Genomic DNA, 16601 nt, shown 5'->3' on the forward strand with positions numbered 1-16601 from the left:
CTAATTTCCTGACTTTCCCCTATTCCATTGCCACCCTGTTATAGAACAATTACTATGTTCAAACCCTTATAAAAAAAATAAGGTGTTTTTGAGGATGACAGTTGTAAATAACACATCTGAGGTAGAAAATGAGGTTCTGTTTTACACCAAAAATAACCTCATTAATAAACCTCAATTTCAATCACGTTTGCATTGTTTAAAATCAACCTCATACATACCCTCCAACTTATGAGGATTTTGAAAATAATTCTTTCTAGTGGTAGCGAACCAAAGTAGAAATTTTTAAAGCAAATGGATCTCTCATAAAACTTTTATCAGAACTTAAGAATCTAGCCATATGGCCTGCACTTTTATAAGTAATAGTGGAAAAGTTACGCTAAAATTAATTTTTTTTATATATTAAGACATTAATTTTGCTACCGTCTGAAAAGAAGATTTCTGAAACTACGGAATTTCCGTAGCAGTTGGAGGGTATGCTCATATATAGCTTAGTGATACTTTTAGTTGGGATTGAATGAAATTATTCGCACCCCAAATATACTTATTTGCTTGAAAAGTAGAAAAAAAATAACCTGTACACCTAAAAAACAACCTCCCTAAGCAAGTTGCTCTGAAGATGTCCATTAACCTCAAAACTACATCAAATATTAATAAAACATCTTGGAAGGTTGATTTTGTAAAGTTGCTTTTGAAATCAACTTAAAACAAACTTCAAATCAACCTTAACACCTCAAAAACTCTTAATTTGAGATTTTTTTAAGGTAAGGGAAAAACCTTAAGAGAAACACTTAAACTCTATTTAAATATTAATGGTTTCTTTTAATACAATTCAGCTAATTATTGTTTAATACCTTGGGTTAATGTAAGACTCAAAGTAATTGTATCTTAAAGTTTTTGCATATTAATTTACAGGTAAACATTACACATATAAGAGGTTAAAATATTGACTATTAGAAGAAGAAAAATACAGCAATAAAATACAAAATCAGAATATACAATTAAATTTTAAATGACATTTTTCTTAAATAAATACTAAGTTAAAAATGTTTACTTAGACATTAAGTAAATCAAAGTATATATAGTTATAGATTATATAAAGAAAAAGAAACGATAAAAAAAAATTACCTTTGGTTGTAATGCATAGTTGAACCGTTTTATCAAGTTTTGTAGCTACTGCTGCACCTAACTCCTCTATTTTTTTAGTGACCATATCTTTAGGAAGTTTCAATTTCCCGATGAGAAATATTTTAAGGCCATCCAAGGGCAATGACCTTCAATAAAAATAATTAATTCGCAGAACTGTAAGTCACCAAGAATGGAACAAATTAAGATTTTCATAAAATTTAAAAATAAAAAAATAGGAAGACAAAAAGAAAATATTATTTCTTTTTCTTATAATATTCCCTTCTACAGTCAGGAAAAATAAAAATTTAAAGAGAAATTGACTGTTACAAGAATGGATCCTATAATAATAAGAAAGTGAATGAGCTGAAGTTTCAAACATAGAGTAGTTTAACAAAAAATTATACAGTTATTATATAAGAAATACTTTCTTTCTGACTTTTTATTTTTAAATTTTTGTTCACAAACATTCTTTTCTAAAACTGATCATTCACTGAGTCATTTGTAAATTTAAAGCATAACAATCAGATGTGGAAGGCACTATGTTTATTTAAATGAAAATGATTTTCGCAAACAAGAAATAAAAATACAAGCAGATCCCTTTATTTTTAAAATTATTCTTTTAAAATACTTCCTTTGAAGCCTTAAATATAATTTACATGTTTATGCAGAAATGAAATAAATAAAAATATTGAAATTGATATTTGATTTTTATTAACAGCTACTTAAAGCTGTATATGATATGAAGGTAAAAAAAGTTGAGATATAACTTACATCCTGCATTTGAAAACAGGGTGCATCATGTACAAAATAGTAGAGACAAAATTTTATCCATGTGATTTTAAATCCTGAATAAATATGTGACAAATTAATCCTATTAACATGATGGTTTCAAAAAATAAAAATGCATGCCATTTACTAGGCTCTAAATATCTATACACGTAATGTAAAATAGCAAAGCACAAAAAAAGTCATATTTATAATACATAAAATGAATTAAAATTATGATAAAAATATAACAAAAAGGATGTAAAATATATAAATGTACAGTTATTGTATTTTGCTTTTTTTTTTTCCTTTTCTTCTTCAAATTTTACAGGCTTAGTAGATAAATGTTTCTATATTCAAATTTCGCTTTCTACAATAAGTTACACATGAAATCAAACGAAAAAAAAAAATTTGTTTTTTTTTTAGACACAAATATTTCATGAATGATACATATATATATATATTTTTATAGATAAACAGTAACACACTTTTTGTTTTTTGAGTTTCATAAGATCATTAATGATTACTGTTACCAAGTGGTCAGAGTTAATCAATAAATGAAAGTTTTTGGCAGAAAAAAAATCTCTTTCCTTTAAAAAAAAATCTCATAGCTTATGGCCTAGGAATCAATTTGGTTACATAATTAAGGATAGATTGTCAAATCGTTTGCAAGAATTCATGCCACAATCAGAGACCCAGAGCGGCTTAATGCAGCGCTAAGAAAATCATTGGCATTAAAAATTTACAAAATATGCTGAGAGAATATGATCAATGATAAGATGTCTACTATTTAACAAAAGGATAACATATCAAATATTTGTAACTTCGATTTTGTATTTAACTTATTGCTATTGTAGAATAGTTTCAAAAATATCAATATTTAAAGATATCATTCATTTATGCAAATTCTCTAAAATGTATTTAATATTGATATATCTAAAAATTGATTATTTTTCAAAAACAAGAGAGCCGAAATTATATACGACTCCTCTACAGCAAGTCAATAAAATAAATATTTTGAAATATTTTTCATGATACAAACAAAACTTACTTTTGACTTGAGTTTGTCTTTGAAGCCTCAGGAAATTGTCTTTCACGCTTGATATATTTGTATGTCTTTCTACAAAAGAAAGGATCTAATTGTTACTTCAATTAAAACATAGCACAAAAACATACATTTAAAATATAATAAATCAGGGGTCTGTCCAGACCGAATTTACTACCGTTTAGCGGTACCTTCACAAATTCAACTTTAGGAATAACAGCAGTTTTACAAAATACTTTTTATTGAAATTTTATTTTTGTATCCCTTAAGAAACGATAAATCCATATTGTGTTGATTTTTTAATATAATTTTTAATTTTTCACAAATTATGTCTTAAATTTTCGCAAAATAGGTACCTCTCAGGAAAACCTAGACAAGACTCCTGTAAATGCTCATCTTCTATTGCACATTTAACAATAATCAATCGAAGACCAAAGAAGGATTAATACATAGTGCGTGATATCATAAAAGTATCTTTTGTGTATTGTAAAAAATATGGTATTAATTCATATGGTATTAATTTTCAAGGCTAGTGAAATAATTTCATCGAAATAATAGCAAGAATTCTAGATCAATTGATTAAAAGACCGCTTCCCGCAAGTCATGATAATATTTAACAGCGAGAGTAGTTAGTAGACAAAAGGAAAATATTCAATATGCGATTAATTATCCCATAAAAAAACATGAGTCATTTCAATTTATTTTAGACAAACCCCCTTGATTTTAATGAAATTTGGTGTAATGGGCAAAAAGGAAGTAATTATATAAATTTTTAGATTTTTAAGTTAAAAATTGCCCAAGTTATGGACATGTGAAAAGCTAAAATATTCACACACAAAATGACAAACTGGCTTACACAAAAAGGATTTAAATTTTCCTCTAATTGCAGCAAAAGAAAATTTCAAAAACTATTACAAAAGGAATTGGCCTTAAATATCTCAAAGTGTGCATTTCAGACTTTACAACATATCATATTAATCATGTTTGTATGATAAAAAAATATTTTATTAAAATTGATTTATTTAGAATATTAATTTTCAAGACAATTTGATTGATTAAAAAAGAAACAGGTTAAAAAATAATTTTATCAAATAATTAGCTAATTGATTTTACAATTGATAACCTATTTGACCTTCTTACACTAGCTCAAAGCATGCAATGACTTGAATTTACTTTAAATATCTACAAAAATGCATCATGCAAAAATTACTAAAACATTAATTTTTTTCTCGTGGCATTTGTTGAATGTGTAGGAAGAATGCACAGATTTATCACAAGAATGTTGTACACTTTCGTAACTAACTGTAATTAAGGATTTTTTTTACACTATTTTAAAACATTTAATTTATATGAAAAAAAAAAAAAAAACAAGATATTTGTTATAAATTTACAAATATACATGACATGGATTTCACATGACCAGCATCCTTTTTATTCATTTCTTATTTATTTATTATTAAATTATATCACTAAACATTTTAGCAAAAATTTTGAAAATTAAAATCCAAATCACAGAAATGAGAGAAAAACAAATTTATTCAGAATTCCTTATTTTTCAAAAATATGAAAAAGGAGATCAAAAATTCAAAGATAGTTTCGGTTATAAACTTTTAAAAACAATGTAACAAATACAGTTAAATATTGTTATTTTTAAAACATCTTTAAGTTACGCTAAATTATTTTCATCAAATAAAAGTAAATAAGTAGAGAAACACTGAATAAATAAAAAAGTTAACTTACTACAGGAGAAAAGCACTTAAAAAAATAACTGATATTTTAGGTAGATTAGAAAACTATGAATAATAAGAAAGTGAAGCGTAACTAAATTTCGGTTTATTGAAATTATTATATGCTGCAAGATAAAGAAAATCATGATTAATTAAGAACTAAAGTATAGGTTTGAAATTGAAATGAAAACAACCTGTTAAAACACACAACGAAAACGTCAATCACTTTTGTTAATTTTATAGTCTTCATGTAGAGACACCAAGTTGAAGAATGAGTTGGCAAAAGAATAGAAGCTTTCTCAAGATTTAACAAAGTCAAAGTTTGACCAAGCATCAGAAGGCCAAATTAGATATCAATTGAAAGGTGAATTCCTTAGCTTTGTCATGGTGTTAAAAAAGTTTTATTTACTATGGAAAAAAAATACAGCCATTTATATACATGCAATATTTTTTCCTGTTGAAAATTTTTTTTCTTCACATAATTAGGACAATTTTAAATTCAAAAATTTGCAGAATTAGTTATTATAATTGCATGAGCCTGTTATACCATATTTCATTAAAATCGAAAGGGGGATCAGGCAAAAGTGATTGATCTGCAGTGGAATGATTCACATAAGTTTTATTTACTCCAAAAAAGAATTAAATTCTTTTTTTTAAAAATAGGATAAATAAGAACCAATTTAAAGAAATAAAATTTAATAACAAAATTAAATATTTTCTTATAATATAAGTCAAAATTATCTAAAATTTATTAAACGTATATAGCAATGCACAGAAAATTTTTTAAAATTTTTATCAGCATCAAAAAATTTAACTTAAAAACTGTACTAACTTAAAAATTTAATTAAAAACAGTAACATACAAAAAGTCATAAGTTTCTTTAAAATCATCCGGTATATGAAACGCTTCTCTTTCTGGGTATTTAGTTTCATACTGGCACTTTGTCCACTCTGTTAAATTACCAGGACAATAATAGGAATCACATCTAAAAAGAGACAGGATATACTCAAATTAAGCGTTACTTATTTACAAAATAACATAAAACAATCAAACACCTTAGTAAAGAAAAACTTTGATTAAGAAAATTTCAATTCTTTTGTTATGGACATTACCTAAAAATATTAACAGATAATTTTAACCAAGGAAGTTCTTAAAATAATTTAATATACAGTCAATGTTAAAATTTTAATTTGTGTTTCCCATATCAAATAATAAAATTTAATAATCTAAAATATTAGAATTACGTAATGATAAGAGCTACAAATAAGAACATTTTGAAGAATGAATCACAGTATTAACAGAAATTATTTGAATTTAAGTCAAAACTTTGACACAAAATACAAGAGAAATATGTTATTAGAGAATTAACTGAAATTATAAGGCTTACTTAAAACGTAATTTGGCGTTTTTACAAGCTGGACAAGTTTTTAATGCTCCAAAAACTAAGCAATCGGACAAATGATCTAAAATCTAAAAAACAAAAAATGAAAATAAAAAAAATGTTTAAACTAAGCAACTTTAAAAACATAATTTAATTAATATTTTAGTTATTAAAATACTCTTAACACACAAAATGTATGTAAAGATCGTATTATACTGAAAAGTCCCATAAATGGAATTGACAGGACCTTGGACAAGTCCAGAAAATAGATTTTTCCGCATAATAGGTCTTTAAGGTAAACAAACACTGCAAATTTTTTTTCCATAAAAAATACCAAAAAGTCAATAATTAATGTCAATTTCACTACAACAAATTAGTCCCAGTAATTACGCTATTTTTGAAGCTTGTGGTTTTTAAAATCTTGAATAAGCCATTATAACAAACCGCATAATTCAGAATCACACACTTCAGTTACTACTAATTAATTTGTCAATCCACTTGATTAATGACAATTCCACAATTAATCTGCGAGGTTTTGCTGATCGTTTTTCGACAGTTATTAAAACAGATTTTTACTTAGTTTTTCAAATTTCAATATTATTTGGTTGCTATTGATTTCCCGACAGTTTTAAAATCTGATAATTTTTAAATCATATCATTTATCAAAACAACCTAATAGCAAAACGCATTCAGGGAGTCTGATTCGCATGATTTAGTCGATCTTATTTCAACAATCACGGATTTCGAGATTTTAAATTATTTTTTTAGTGTGATGATCATTTACAAAATGCAACAAAATAACCTCTCAACAAAATGCAAGAATATCACTCATAATATTAGAATAAAAAATTATTACATGTTCAACTAAAAAGAAATATAGTTTTTTTTTTTTTTTTTTGGAAACAGCACTTTTGTTATTTTAAATTAATAACCTATATGTTTGTTATTAATAAAAGTATCTAGCAGAAAGTTATTAGTGCAAGAGAGTTTTATCGCAGATAGCTCGAAAAAATTCTGCCATAAGGAAAGAGCCCAACATTGTCCAATAAATAAAAGCATATTGTACAAGATGACTTTGGCATTTGCAAAGATAAGTAGACAAACTCAATGCATCAGAGATATTAATAATTTTGTAGCAGTTGAAAAATTATTTCATAGAAACAAGAGGATTGACATAACATGGCATTAATGAATTGACAGGTCAGACTTGATATAATAAATATTTAAATTATCACGAAACAAAGCTTTTATGAAATTAGATTACACTACAACATGAAAAAAAAATACCATTATTATAAATATGAAAGACTTAGATAGCAAAACTTATCATAACACCTCAGTTCAATAAACAAAACTTATGTGTATAACTAATTAATGTATGATCAGTGTTTTCACTACAGGACGAGAATCTCGCATATTTTTAACTCTTCACGGAATAAAAATTATTAATGCAAGAAGTTCGAGCGCTCTATTAATCAATTTCAAAATGAGCGAAAATTCGTCTTTTGCCAGTTTGAATAAAATACGTTTCTCTTTTCTTCCTTGATCTTTCATTATTTTGACCATCAGTCCTTGTTATTACCTACCCTATTTACCCATATTGTTCAGAACCGGTGAGAACAGCAAAATACCCCCCCCCCCCCCCCGAAACACGGAACCCCTTTCAGAACATATTACTCTGCAACCACGTGTTCACCGTAGGTAAGGTTTCTTCATGTAAGACGTTCACACTTTTTGTGCACAAATGTAAGATGGACAAATGCCTTCTTAAGGCAACATCTTCTACTCCGTAACGAACAAATGAAAATGAAACAAAGGTCGGTAGAAATGGTCAAAATTAAACAAATACAGATATTTTTCAGCCAAATAAATATAACTGATGAAAAAGTAGACATAGAAAATTTTCCATATGATGATGCAGCAAAAATATTCAATTAGAAGATGTTAAAAATGTATTAATTAAAGAAATATTTTTTTTTCCAAGTCTATACGTGTTTTTTTTTAATTTTTAGAAATCTCACTTAATTTTTTGAAATCTCACCCTGTTTTTGAGAAAGAGGGAAAAATTCTCTCCCATTTTTTTTTCTGCAATGAAAACACTGTATGATCCTCTTATAACCCACATTGAAAAATCTAAATTGCTGGCACTTGACCTTTACTAAACCTTTACAAACTCTATACTAAAAATAAAACTTTATGAATTAATCATAAAGTTTTATTTTTAGTATAGAGTTTGTAAAGAGTATTTCTTTTCTAGTTATAAATTTTAACATTCAATAAAAATGGAACAAAAAAGGAAAATCAGGTATTTTTGTAAGTAAAAATATTAAAAAGAAAAAATTGAAAAAAGGCAATTTAGTACATAAGTCAAAAATTTTGAATTTGAGGAAGAAAATAAAGACTGGTAATTCAGGCTTACCCTGCTCTCTCCTTTACAAATATACTGGTCATTATATTCAAGCAAATCCACCATCTCTTTCTTTTTAAAATTCTTCAAGTTGTCTCTCATTTCAAAAAGTAGTTGGTTTTGTAGCTGAAAAAAGTAAGTACTATTACAAATACATTCATAACATATAAAATAGAAATACATATAAAACGTTTTAAATAGGAAAAAAACTTTGGAGTTTTAAAAAGCAACGGCCCAATTTTTTTTTTTTTTTAAACAATGTTTTCAGTCCAATTTATTTTATTATGATATCAGCAAGAGTGATATTAGATTTGTAAAAAAATACTTGAAACTTTAGTAGGAAATAAAATGGATGTAATAGTCATATAATTATTGATTTTAGTCTATGTTTTTGCTCGGTACTTAACTACTTTAATGTTTGGTTTTACTATTAATAACTTTAGAATTGATAAGCTAATAAATAAATAAAACTTCTCTCATCCACAAGACCAGAAAAAGGCCCCCACACCCTGTTATTCCAAGAAAGATCACTCTTTACCTCTTTAAAAAGCTCCCCCGAATAGAACTTATACTACTATTGGTGAGGAGAGAGGTAAAGTAAAAAGCAGATTTTAAAGGGGGAACCACATTGCTTTATTTTATTATAATCATTCCATTACAGCAAATATCAGGTCCAAATAAGCTAAAGCTTGCTTTCAAGATGTAGCTATATTTAAATTTTACACATTTTGAGAGAATCTTATTTTTTATTTATTTTACAATAAGAAAAAATTCAGAAACTATTGGTACTTCAATAAATTTATTCAATTTAAGACTTTTCCTAAGAATATAAAAACAAAAATTAATTTCAACAACTTCTAAAACTTTTTTAAACAAGAAACATTGCTGTTTGCCACAGTTTACTGGAATGAAAATAAACACTGCAAATTTATTATAAAATTTTACCTTTAAAATTTTATCTTCTTTTCTAACAGATTTATTTGCTTTAGAAGAAGTTGCTTCTGAATCGTCATTTTTTCTCTTTCTACAATAAACCAAAATATTAGTCAAGCTATCAATTTTTTACCTAACTAATTAGAGTACTAATGACAAATAAATAATATTTAATAGAATGAATTTCAAGTTTGTATAAATTAAGACATTTTAATTAATATTAAAACCTCTTACTTGAAATAATCATTACATTAAATTATAACAAAAATTCCTAACAATTCTTTGCTGAGATAAAATGATACTTTCAATCAAGGTTAAGAAATTTAACTTATAAACATAAAAATGTATGGTATGCTTTAAACTAACATTCAAAAAAATTATTATTTGATGGAATAAATTTGCACTTAAAATTAACAGGTGGTTACCATAAAATTTCCACAAATAGAAATTTTACAGAAAGATAAAACATAACAAATGATATAGATTTAACAAATTATTAGGTTCAAGCTGACTTCAATATTACTTTAAGGATTACAGTAATACACTCGGTGTTAGAGAATTGTTACCTGTTGCTGTTTCTTTGATGGAATTATATTCATATTCATTGAATCATATTATAAAAAGGAAACATTCAGAAAACATATTGAGAGCAAGATCAAAAGAGAAAGTGAATTTTATTAAGGCTGTATAATAATAGTTCAAACAAAAATTCATTGAAGCTAATAATTTCCTTAAAACATTATTTTACTAATAAAATGTACTCACACTCCAGAGGAAGGTAGTTTTTCTTTTAACATAGCTTGATCTTCTTCAGACAAATTCTTGAAACCAGGTAATCTAAAAATAATAGTGAGAATAAAAAATTATAACATTTATAGACATATAGATACATGCATTATATATATACACGTACAGATTAAAAAAATATGCAGCAGAATCTGAGCAACTTACTTTTCAGCAGAATCTGTAAATTCCAACAATTGTCGATCTTTGACAAAGCAATCAACATGACGCCAGGCTGGCGCAGGTCCAAATCTTTGAGCTTCCGCACGGTCTCTATCAATTTTAGATATACGTATAATACCCTGTAAAAATTACAAATAAATAATCACCTCAAAGTATGGAGATTTTAGAAGTATGGAATATGTCCAACAACACAAATTAATCAATAATATCACACATTTTGATATATGTTACAATTTAAGAAATGTTTCACAATTCCTTGATCAATTTATTTCTACAACTGTAAAACCTTTTGAAACAATTTTCAATTTTTTATCTCAAGTTAGAAATTTAACTATAGAATACATAGTTCAATGACGGAAAACTATTTCGCACAAAATAATTTTTTTTTAAAAATACATTTTAATTATATAATTTTTACTTAAGAATTTAGTTCTGCTTTGAAATGTTTGTCTGACAAAAAAGAAAAAAAATATATAAAAAATATAAGGAAATAAAGAAACAAAATAAAGAAGAACGTGTTATAGTAATAGAGAAGTTCATAACAGAACAGTCCAAGTTGGCAACAATAGAAAAGGGAAAGAGGGGGGATAAAATAAATTCAACCTAAGAAAAGATGGCATTCTTTATAAACTTAAGAATCCAATTTAAAAAATTAACAGAGAGTGTAGCTATATCCTCTTACAAAAAATTAGCACCTAAAAAAGCACTAAAAAAATTTTACATTTAAATTTACATTGAAAGTTCTTAATATATTCTATAGTAATGGTATGGTCACTACATATTGTTTATATTTTCATTTTATGATTTTTATTAATATATTCTATAGTAATGGTTTGGTCACTACAAATTGTTTATATTTACAGTTTATGATTTTTATTAATGTATATTTAAAATCTTCAGTTTTTATTTAGCTTCGTCATAATTTTAGATGGGGTAGCAAGAATAGAGATTTTTTGTCAACATTTAGAATATTATTTGTAAGGGATGGAGACAGTGGTTGCATGACCTAATATTTTTCTATATGTTAGTTTTGTGTGGGGATCTAAAATTACCTAGCCTCACCATAGGCTTAGATTTAGGGAGAAAACATAAGCTGATTGGATGTTGAATTGACTAATTTTAAATAGATTGAAGTTGAAGGCCAAAATAAATAAAATGGTTTTATAAAGTGTGAGATGATGCAGAAAAACGAGAAATAAAAAAAATTACAGACACAGTTCTATGTGCAACTGATTGAAAAATGTGAATCATTAGTATATATGTGAAATTTAACAAAACCTCCTAATTTTATAATTGGTGAGATCATTTTTCTCTTTTATTGTTTTCTCTATTGTCATATTTTGGCTTTGCTTTCCCTCCACCTAATATTTTAAAAGATTATATAAACATATAATTCTTAATATAATCTTATATTAATATATTCTTAATATAATCTTATATTAATACATTCATAATATAATCTTATATTAATACATTCATAATATAATCTTATATTAATATATTCATAATATAATCTTATATTAATATATTCTTAATATAATTAAGATAATCTGATTGGTTTTTGCTTGGGAGACAATGATTTAATATTTTATTTAAAATTAGTAAATAGTTTAGTAATTAGTCATTTCACATTACAGAAGAAAAAGGAAGTTATTAACAAAATTAAAGCAAAAGAACAAGTGTTCTGCTAGTTCTGATTTGTTAATAATATAAGTTTAGTGCATATAAAAATAAAAATTTGAGCAACAGCAAGGGACATTCTTTATCAAGTCTAATAGAAGTCCTTAGAGACACAAAGTGAAGAACAATGAAAATTTTAAAGTATAAACACTTGATATCAAAATATCAATTCATATACCATACACATTTAATATAAGTTATTGAACTAAGATTTATAATTGAATTACCTACTGAAGAAGAATACTACTTTATAGAAATTAATTTAGGAAAGAACTTAGTTCTTATAAGAATTGGAATATTGGATATTAAAATTGTGTAAATACAAATTGCAACATTGGATTACAAACTAGCACAAAAACGAATCGAGATATTGGATATTAAAAATATAATACAAATCTCACGAATATTAAATCATACGTTTAATATTAAAATCGCGATATCAGCGGATTCTGACACAGATTAAAATACTTAAAATAAGAAAAATCTGCAAAACCAAAAGAATCAAATCGGAGGAAAAATAACATGAATATAAATATCTCGTTAACAGGGATTCAGCGAAAGTATTTTCAATTTTAAATTACGAAAACTGTAAAAAAAAATTTGGATTTTAAGTTTTTGATAAGCGGAATTCCCTAAAATTCACAGAAATCACATGATCTGCTCTTAGTTTTTAGAACAGGAATGACACAAAAATCCTTGAATTCCAGAATACAATTCCCCTTGCTCTTTATTTGAAAATTAATACTGCATAACAATAATAAGTGATTTTTATTACTGAATTACTAGGTCTATAATTTGGATGAAGATTACATATGAGATTCCACAAAATAATACTAATCTATGAAATCTATGGACTATACAAACACAATAAGAACTTTATGATGTCATAAAAAAAAATCAAAAAAAATTTATGGTTAGCTTTTTATCTACATTTATGACAGAAAATGTTTAGCCCTATGACTCCACTAAAAGCACACACTGATAAGGACTTATGTAGAAAAAGAAATATTTGTATAAATTTTAACTTTAATGATTAAAATTGTTACAAGATAGCAAACATGAAAAGAAAAATAAATCCAAATAATTATAAATTGATAACAGAAAAACTTTACTAAACCTTGCTAATTTTTTCTTCACATCCTCTACAAGTGGCACGATTTGATTTTGCATATTCTACTGAAAAATCACTAAGATCTCCATTTGCTACTTTCGTTTCTGTGCCTATAACAGATAAAAATTGACGAATCATAATTTCTAAAAATTTCAAAACATATCATGTTCTTCCAGTTTACTTTAAGTTATTTACGACTTACTTCTTAATAGATAATGCTCTTGGAATAAGATATCTATTTCACTATACAAATACAACATACAAAGAATTGTATTATCAGGGATGAGATTGGCCAAAAGGCAAAAAAGCTGAATTTCCACGCAAGTAAATTTTGCAATCGTTTAATAATAAATTGCAGCAATTTAAGACAATAAATAACTATGTGGTGACATAAAATTGTGTACTAATTTAATAATAAATAAATGATTACATCGATACTTAACATTTAGTAAAAAGTAAAATTACCAATAAAGCTAGAAATTATATTTTTCTTCAGTTTACATAAACGAAACAATTATTACTTGAAGAACTGCCTGATTTAGCAAATAAAAACTTCTGAGAACATACATTGAAAGTCCCTTTCTTTTAATAAATACTGTTACGTGATTTATAACAAATAAATCAGAACCATGACTTTCTAAATAATTTAGAAAAGAAAATAAACTTCTACAATTAGAATCACTATGTTCATATTATAATCTAATCTAGCTAGAGCCCTGTGAAACATGTCAATAACTGTGTAGTAGAAACATATAGTAACTCCTTAACATGAAAAAAATTGCTATTTTAGTTTGAAAAAATTACATGATAATCAGAAACTGTTTAGATAATTATTCTTCACACGATAAAAATTTCGCAATGTCTTATTTTAAAATCACGTATAAATGCGAAAATCAATGTTTGATATTATAACCGCATGAACAAATCACGACATTGAATTTTAAACTCGCGTGAATATGAATCACTACATAGATTTTTTTAAAACGCGTAAATACAAATTGTAATATTGGATTTTTAAATCTCGTAAATAAGAATCGAAATAATAATGTTCGGAATGTTAGCAAATTCCGAACTTGTAAAAGACTCAGTTGAAGCAGCGATGTCTGAATTACGAAAATACGAACTATCTGGCGGGTGGGTAAAAATGCGGAAAATCTAATCTTCTGCACGTAAAAGCGGAGAAAATAGCTAAAATAAGGAAACACGTGGAAGGATTGGCAGCTATGTAGTTTGAATTTTCTGTTTATATTTGAAAATCGGAAATATAATTATATTATTTCAACGGCTGAATTTTTCGAAAAAGAATTTTTCGAATATTTATAAAAAAAGAAACAACTGAAACTTAGAGATAATCAAAGTTTTTGATAAAAAGGCTGAAATTTGAGGGGAAAAAGTAAAAAAAGCGGAAATCCGCTAAAAAGCGGAAAAATCTCATCCCTGTATTATAAAAAATTTAAATAATTTGTTTACACATTTTAATTAGAAGATGTATACAGCCCTTGTAGGAGTGATTATGTATAGTTACTACATAGTAAATTTTATATGATTTATAAAATTCTTATAATGGTTATATCACACAAGAGAAAATAAGAGCAACCATAAGCGGAGCCTAAATTCTAAAAGCAATTTCTACAAAAATTGCTCGAAAATCCCCTTGTGATAAAGAAATCACGGTCGCCTTAAATACCAGCAACTCTTCAGTCAATTTTTCTCTCCATTCAAACTTGAACCAATCAGAACGTTTGCTTTTTACGACGTTTTAATTTTATGTGATAACGTATACAAATATAAATAATAAGGGCGGCGGCGTCGATGAAGATCAGATAAAAGTTTTTGTAGATGAAACAGAACAGTGTTTCAGTTTAATAATAACATTTCCTTTTAGATTAAAACATTAAAAATACTTTCACAGGATGAGATGACCATCTCAATGCAGTTGATGTACTACCATAACAGGAGCCTGCACATCATTTTAGTAGCTGTGAGTTCTGGAAGCTATTTTCTAGATAAATTTTCCATTACAATATTTGTTTTAAACTAATAAAATTAAAACTTATTATAATTTGCTCCGATCAAAGTTTTAATTATTTTTAATTTATTTTTATACATGCAAAGATTTATACTAACGAAAATCATTTTGTAATATCCAATAAGCAACTTGCCAAACTCAGTTGCATTATTATAACATAAAATATAATGATTGAATTTCCTTATTTTTAAATTATTTCTGTTGATTGTAAAAGCATGTGTTTGATTATTTGAAACATTTATTTATTTTTTCTTATTATTTGTGAAATAATTATTTTATTCTTCCCTAAGAATTATTTTAATTTTTGAAAAGCTTATTTTAAAACAAGATTCCCTTATCAAACGCCAAAATAATGGCAACTTCCGGGAATTGGCTGCAAGAGACTAAAAATATCAGAGAATGGCAATTAGTTGAAGGGTATAACTATACACAGGCACACCTCAATATAAATATTTTTTTTTAATTTTACAAGCTTAAAATCAATGAGGAGTTTAGGCAATTGTTGGCATGACAAGTCATGATATGGAAATACAAATATCTCCCAGGTCTATCACGATAACACTAAAAGAGCTTTCTGTCATTTAAGGAAGTGATGACATAAAAACTAGATTAGTTAAGACAAAAAAACATTGCAAAAACTCAGATTGTAAGACTCATTGACAAAATGACAATTGTTTTAAGATTAATATGGTTTTACTTCTTGCTAGCAAAACCAAAAAAGAAAAAAAATTTGCATACTTTGCATCAGCTTCTTAAACTTTTCTTGGTCTTCCCATCTGAGGTTATCAAAATTAGCCACATCACTAGTACTTTTCAATGCAGTTTTCTTCTTGAAGAAGCATGCAAAATGATGCCAATGAGGCACTTTACCATCAAAGTGAGGAGACTGGATTTTAAAAAAATTCCATTACAATTATTGTTAAAGACCATACATTATCAATAACTTGATTATTTTTTCTAAAAAATACTTCTAGGCCCGCAGCCCGTAAGAAAGTAAAAGAAATAAAGAAATAAAAACATCACAGAACGGGCCAACTTGAAAGGTCCAACTCAGTGGTTTCCAGGGTTGGAGTTTTTGCCGGCAAAAAGGGGTTTTTGCCAGGACAGTGGCAAAAACCTGGTAAAAACCGGCAAAAACTGGTAAAAACCGGCAAAAACCAAATTATCTAAATTGCTGATTAAATATTATTACAAAATAATTGAAACAAATTTAAATCAATCATAAGGAATAATAGTTTTGATACATTACATGAAAAAATTATTTTTAACATATTAATAATTAATATAAGGGTAATAATTTTTAAAAGATTGAAAGTTTTTGATCTCCTTTCATTTTAGAATCCTAAAATATGTTTTTTTACAAATAAATATTATTATTTGTATAATATTATTATTTATTATAAAATATTATTATTTGTACAATAATTAACTA

At 26.2% G+C, this 16601-nt stretch overlaps 1 protein-coding gene across 1 annotated transcript in view; it reads right to left on the bottom strand.

Moving 5' to 3' along the window:
- Parp1 (Poly-(ADP-ribose) polymerase) overlaps positions 1-16601 on the bottom strand; it is a 53997-nt gene that overhangs the window by 33032 nt on the left and 4364 nt on the right. The window contains exons 2-11 of the mRNA XM_016050164.3: positions 15908-16055; positions 13147-13250; positions 10335-10468; positions 10149-10220; positions 9396-9474; positions 8463-8576; positions 6050-6132; positions 5525-5647; positions 2942-3010; positions 1126-1271 (exon numbers count right to left, since the gene is read on the bottom strand). Coding sequence (XP_015905650.1) covers positions 1126-1271; positions 2942-3010; positions 5525-5647; positions 6050-6132; positions 8463-8576; positions 9396-9474; positions 10149-10220; positions 10335-10468; positions 13147-13250; positions 15908-16055 — 1072 coding nt within the window. The remainder of the gene's footprint in view (positions 1-1125; positions 1272-2941; positions 3011-5524; positions 5648-6049; positions 6133-8462; positions 8577-9395; positions 9475-10148; positions 10221-10334; positions 10469-13146; positions 13251-15907; positions 16056-16601) is intronic.

The sequence above is a fragment of the Parasteatoda tepidariorum genome, chromosome 3, assembly GCF_982258835.1.
Source record: "Parasteatoda tepidariorum strain Cologne lab strain chromosome 3, Ptep-v5.0, whole genome shotgun sequence".
NCBI classification, from domain to species: Eukaryota; Metazoa; Arthropoda; class Arachnida; order Araneae; family Theridiidae; genus Parasteatoda; species Parasteatoda tepidariorum.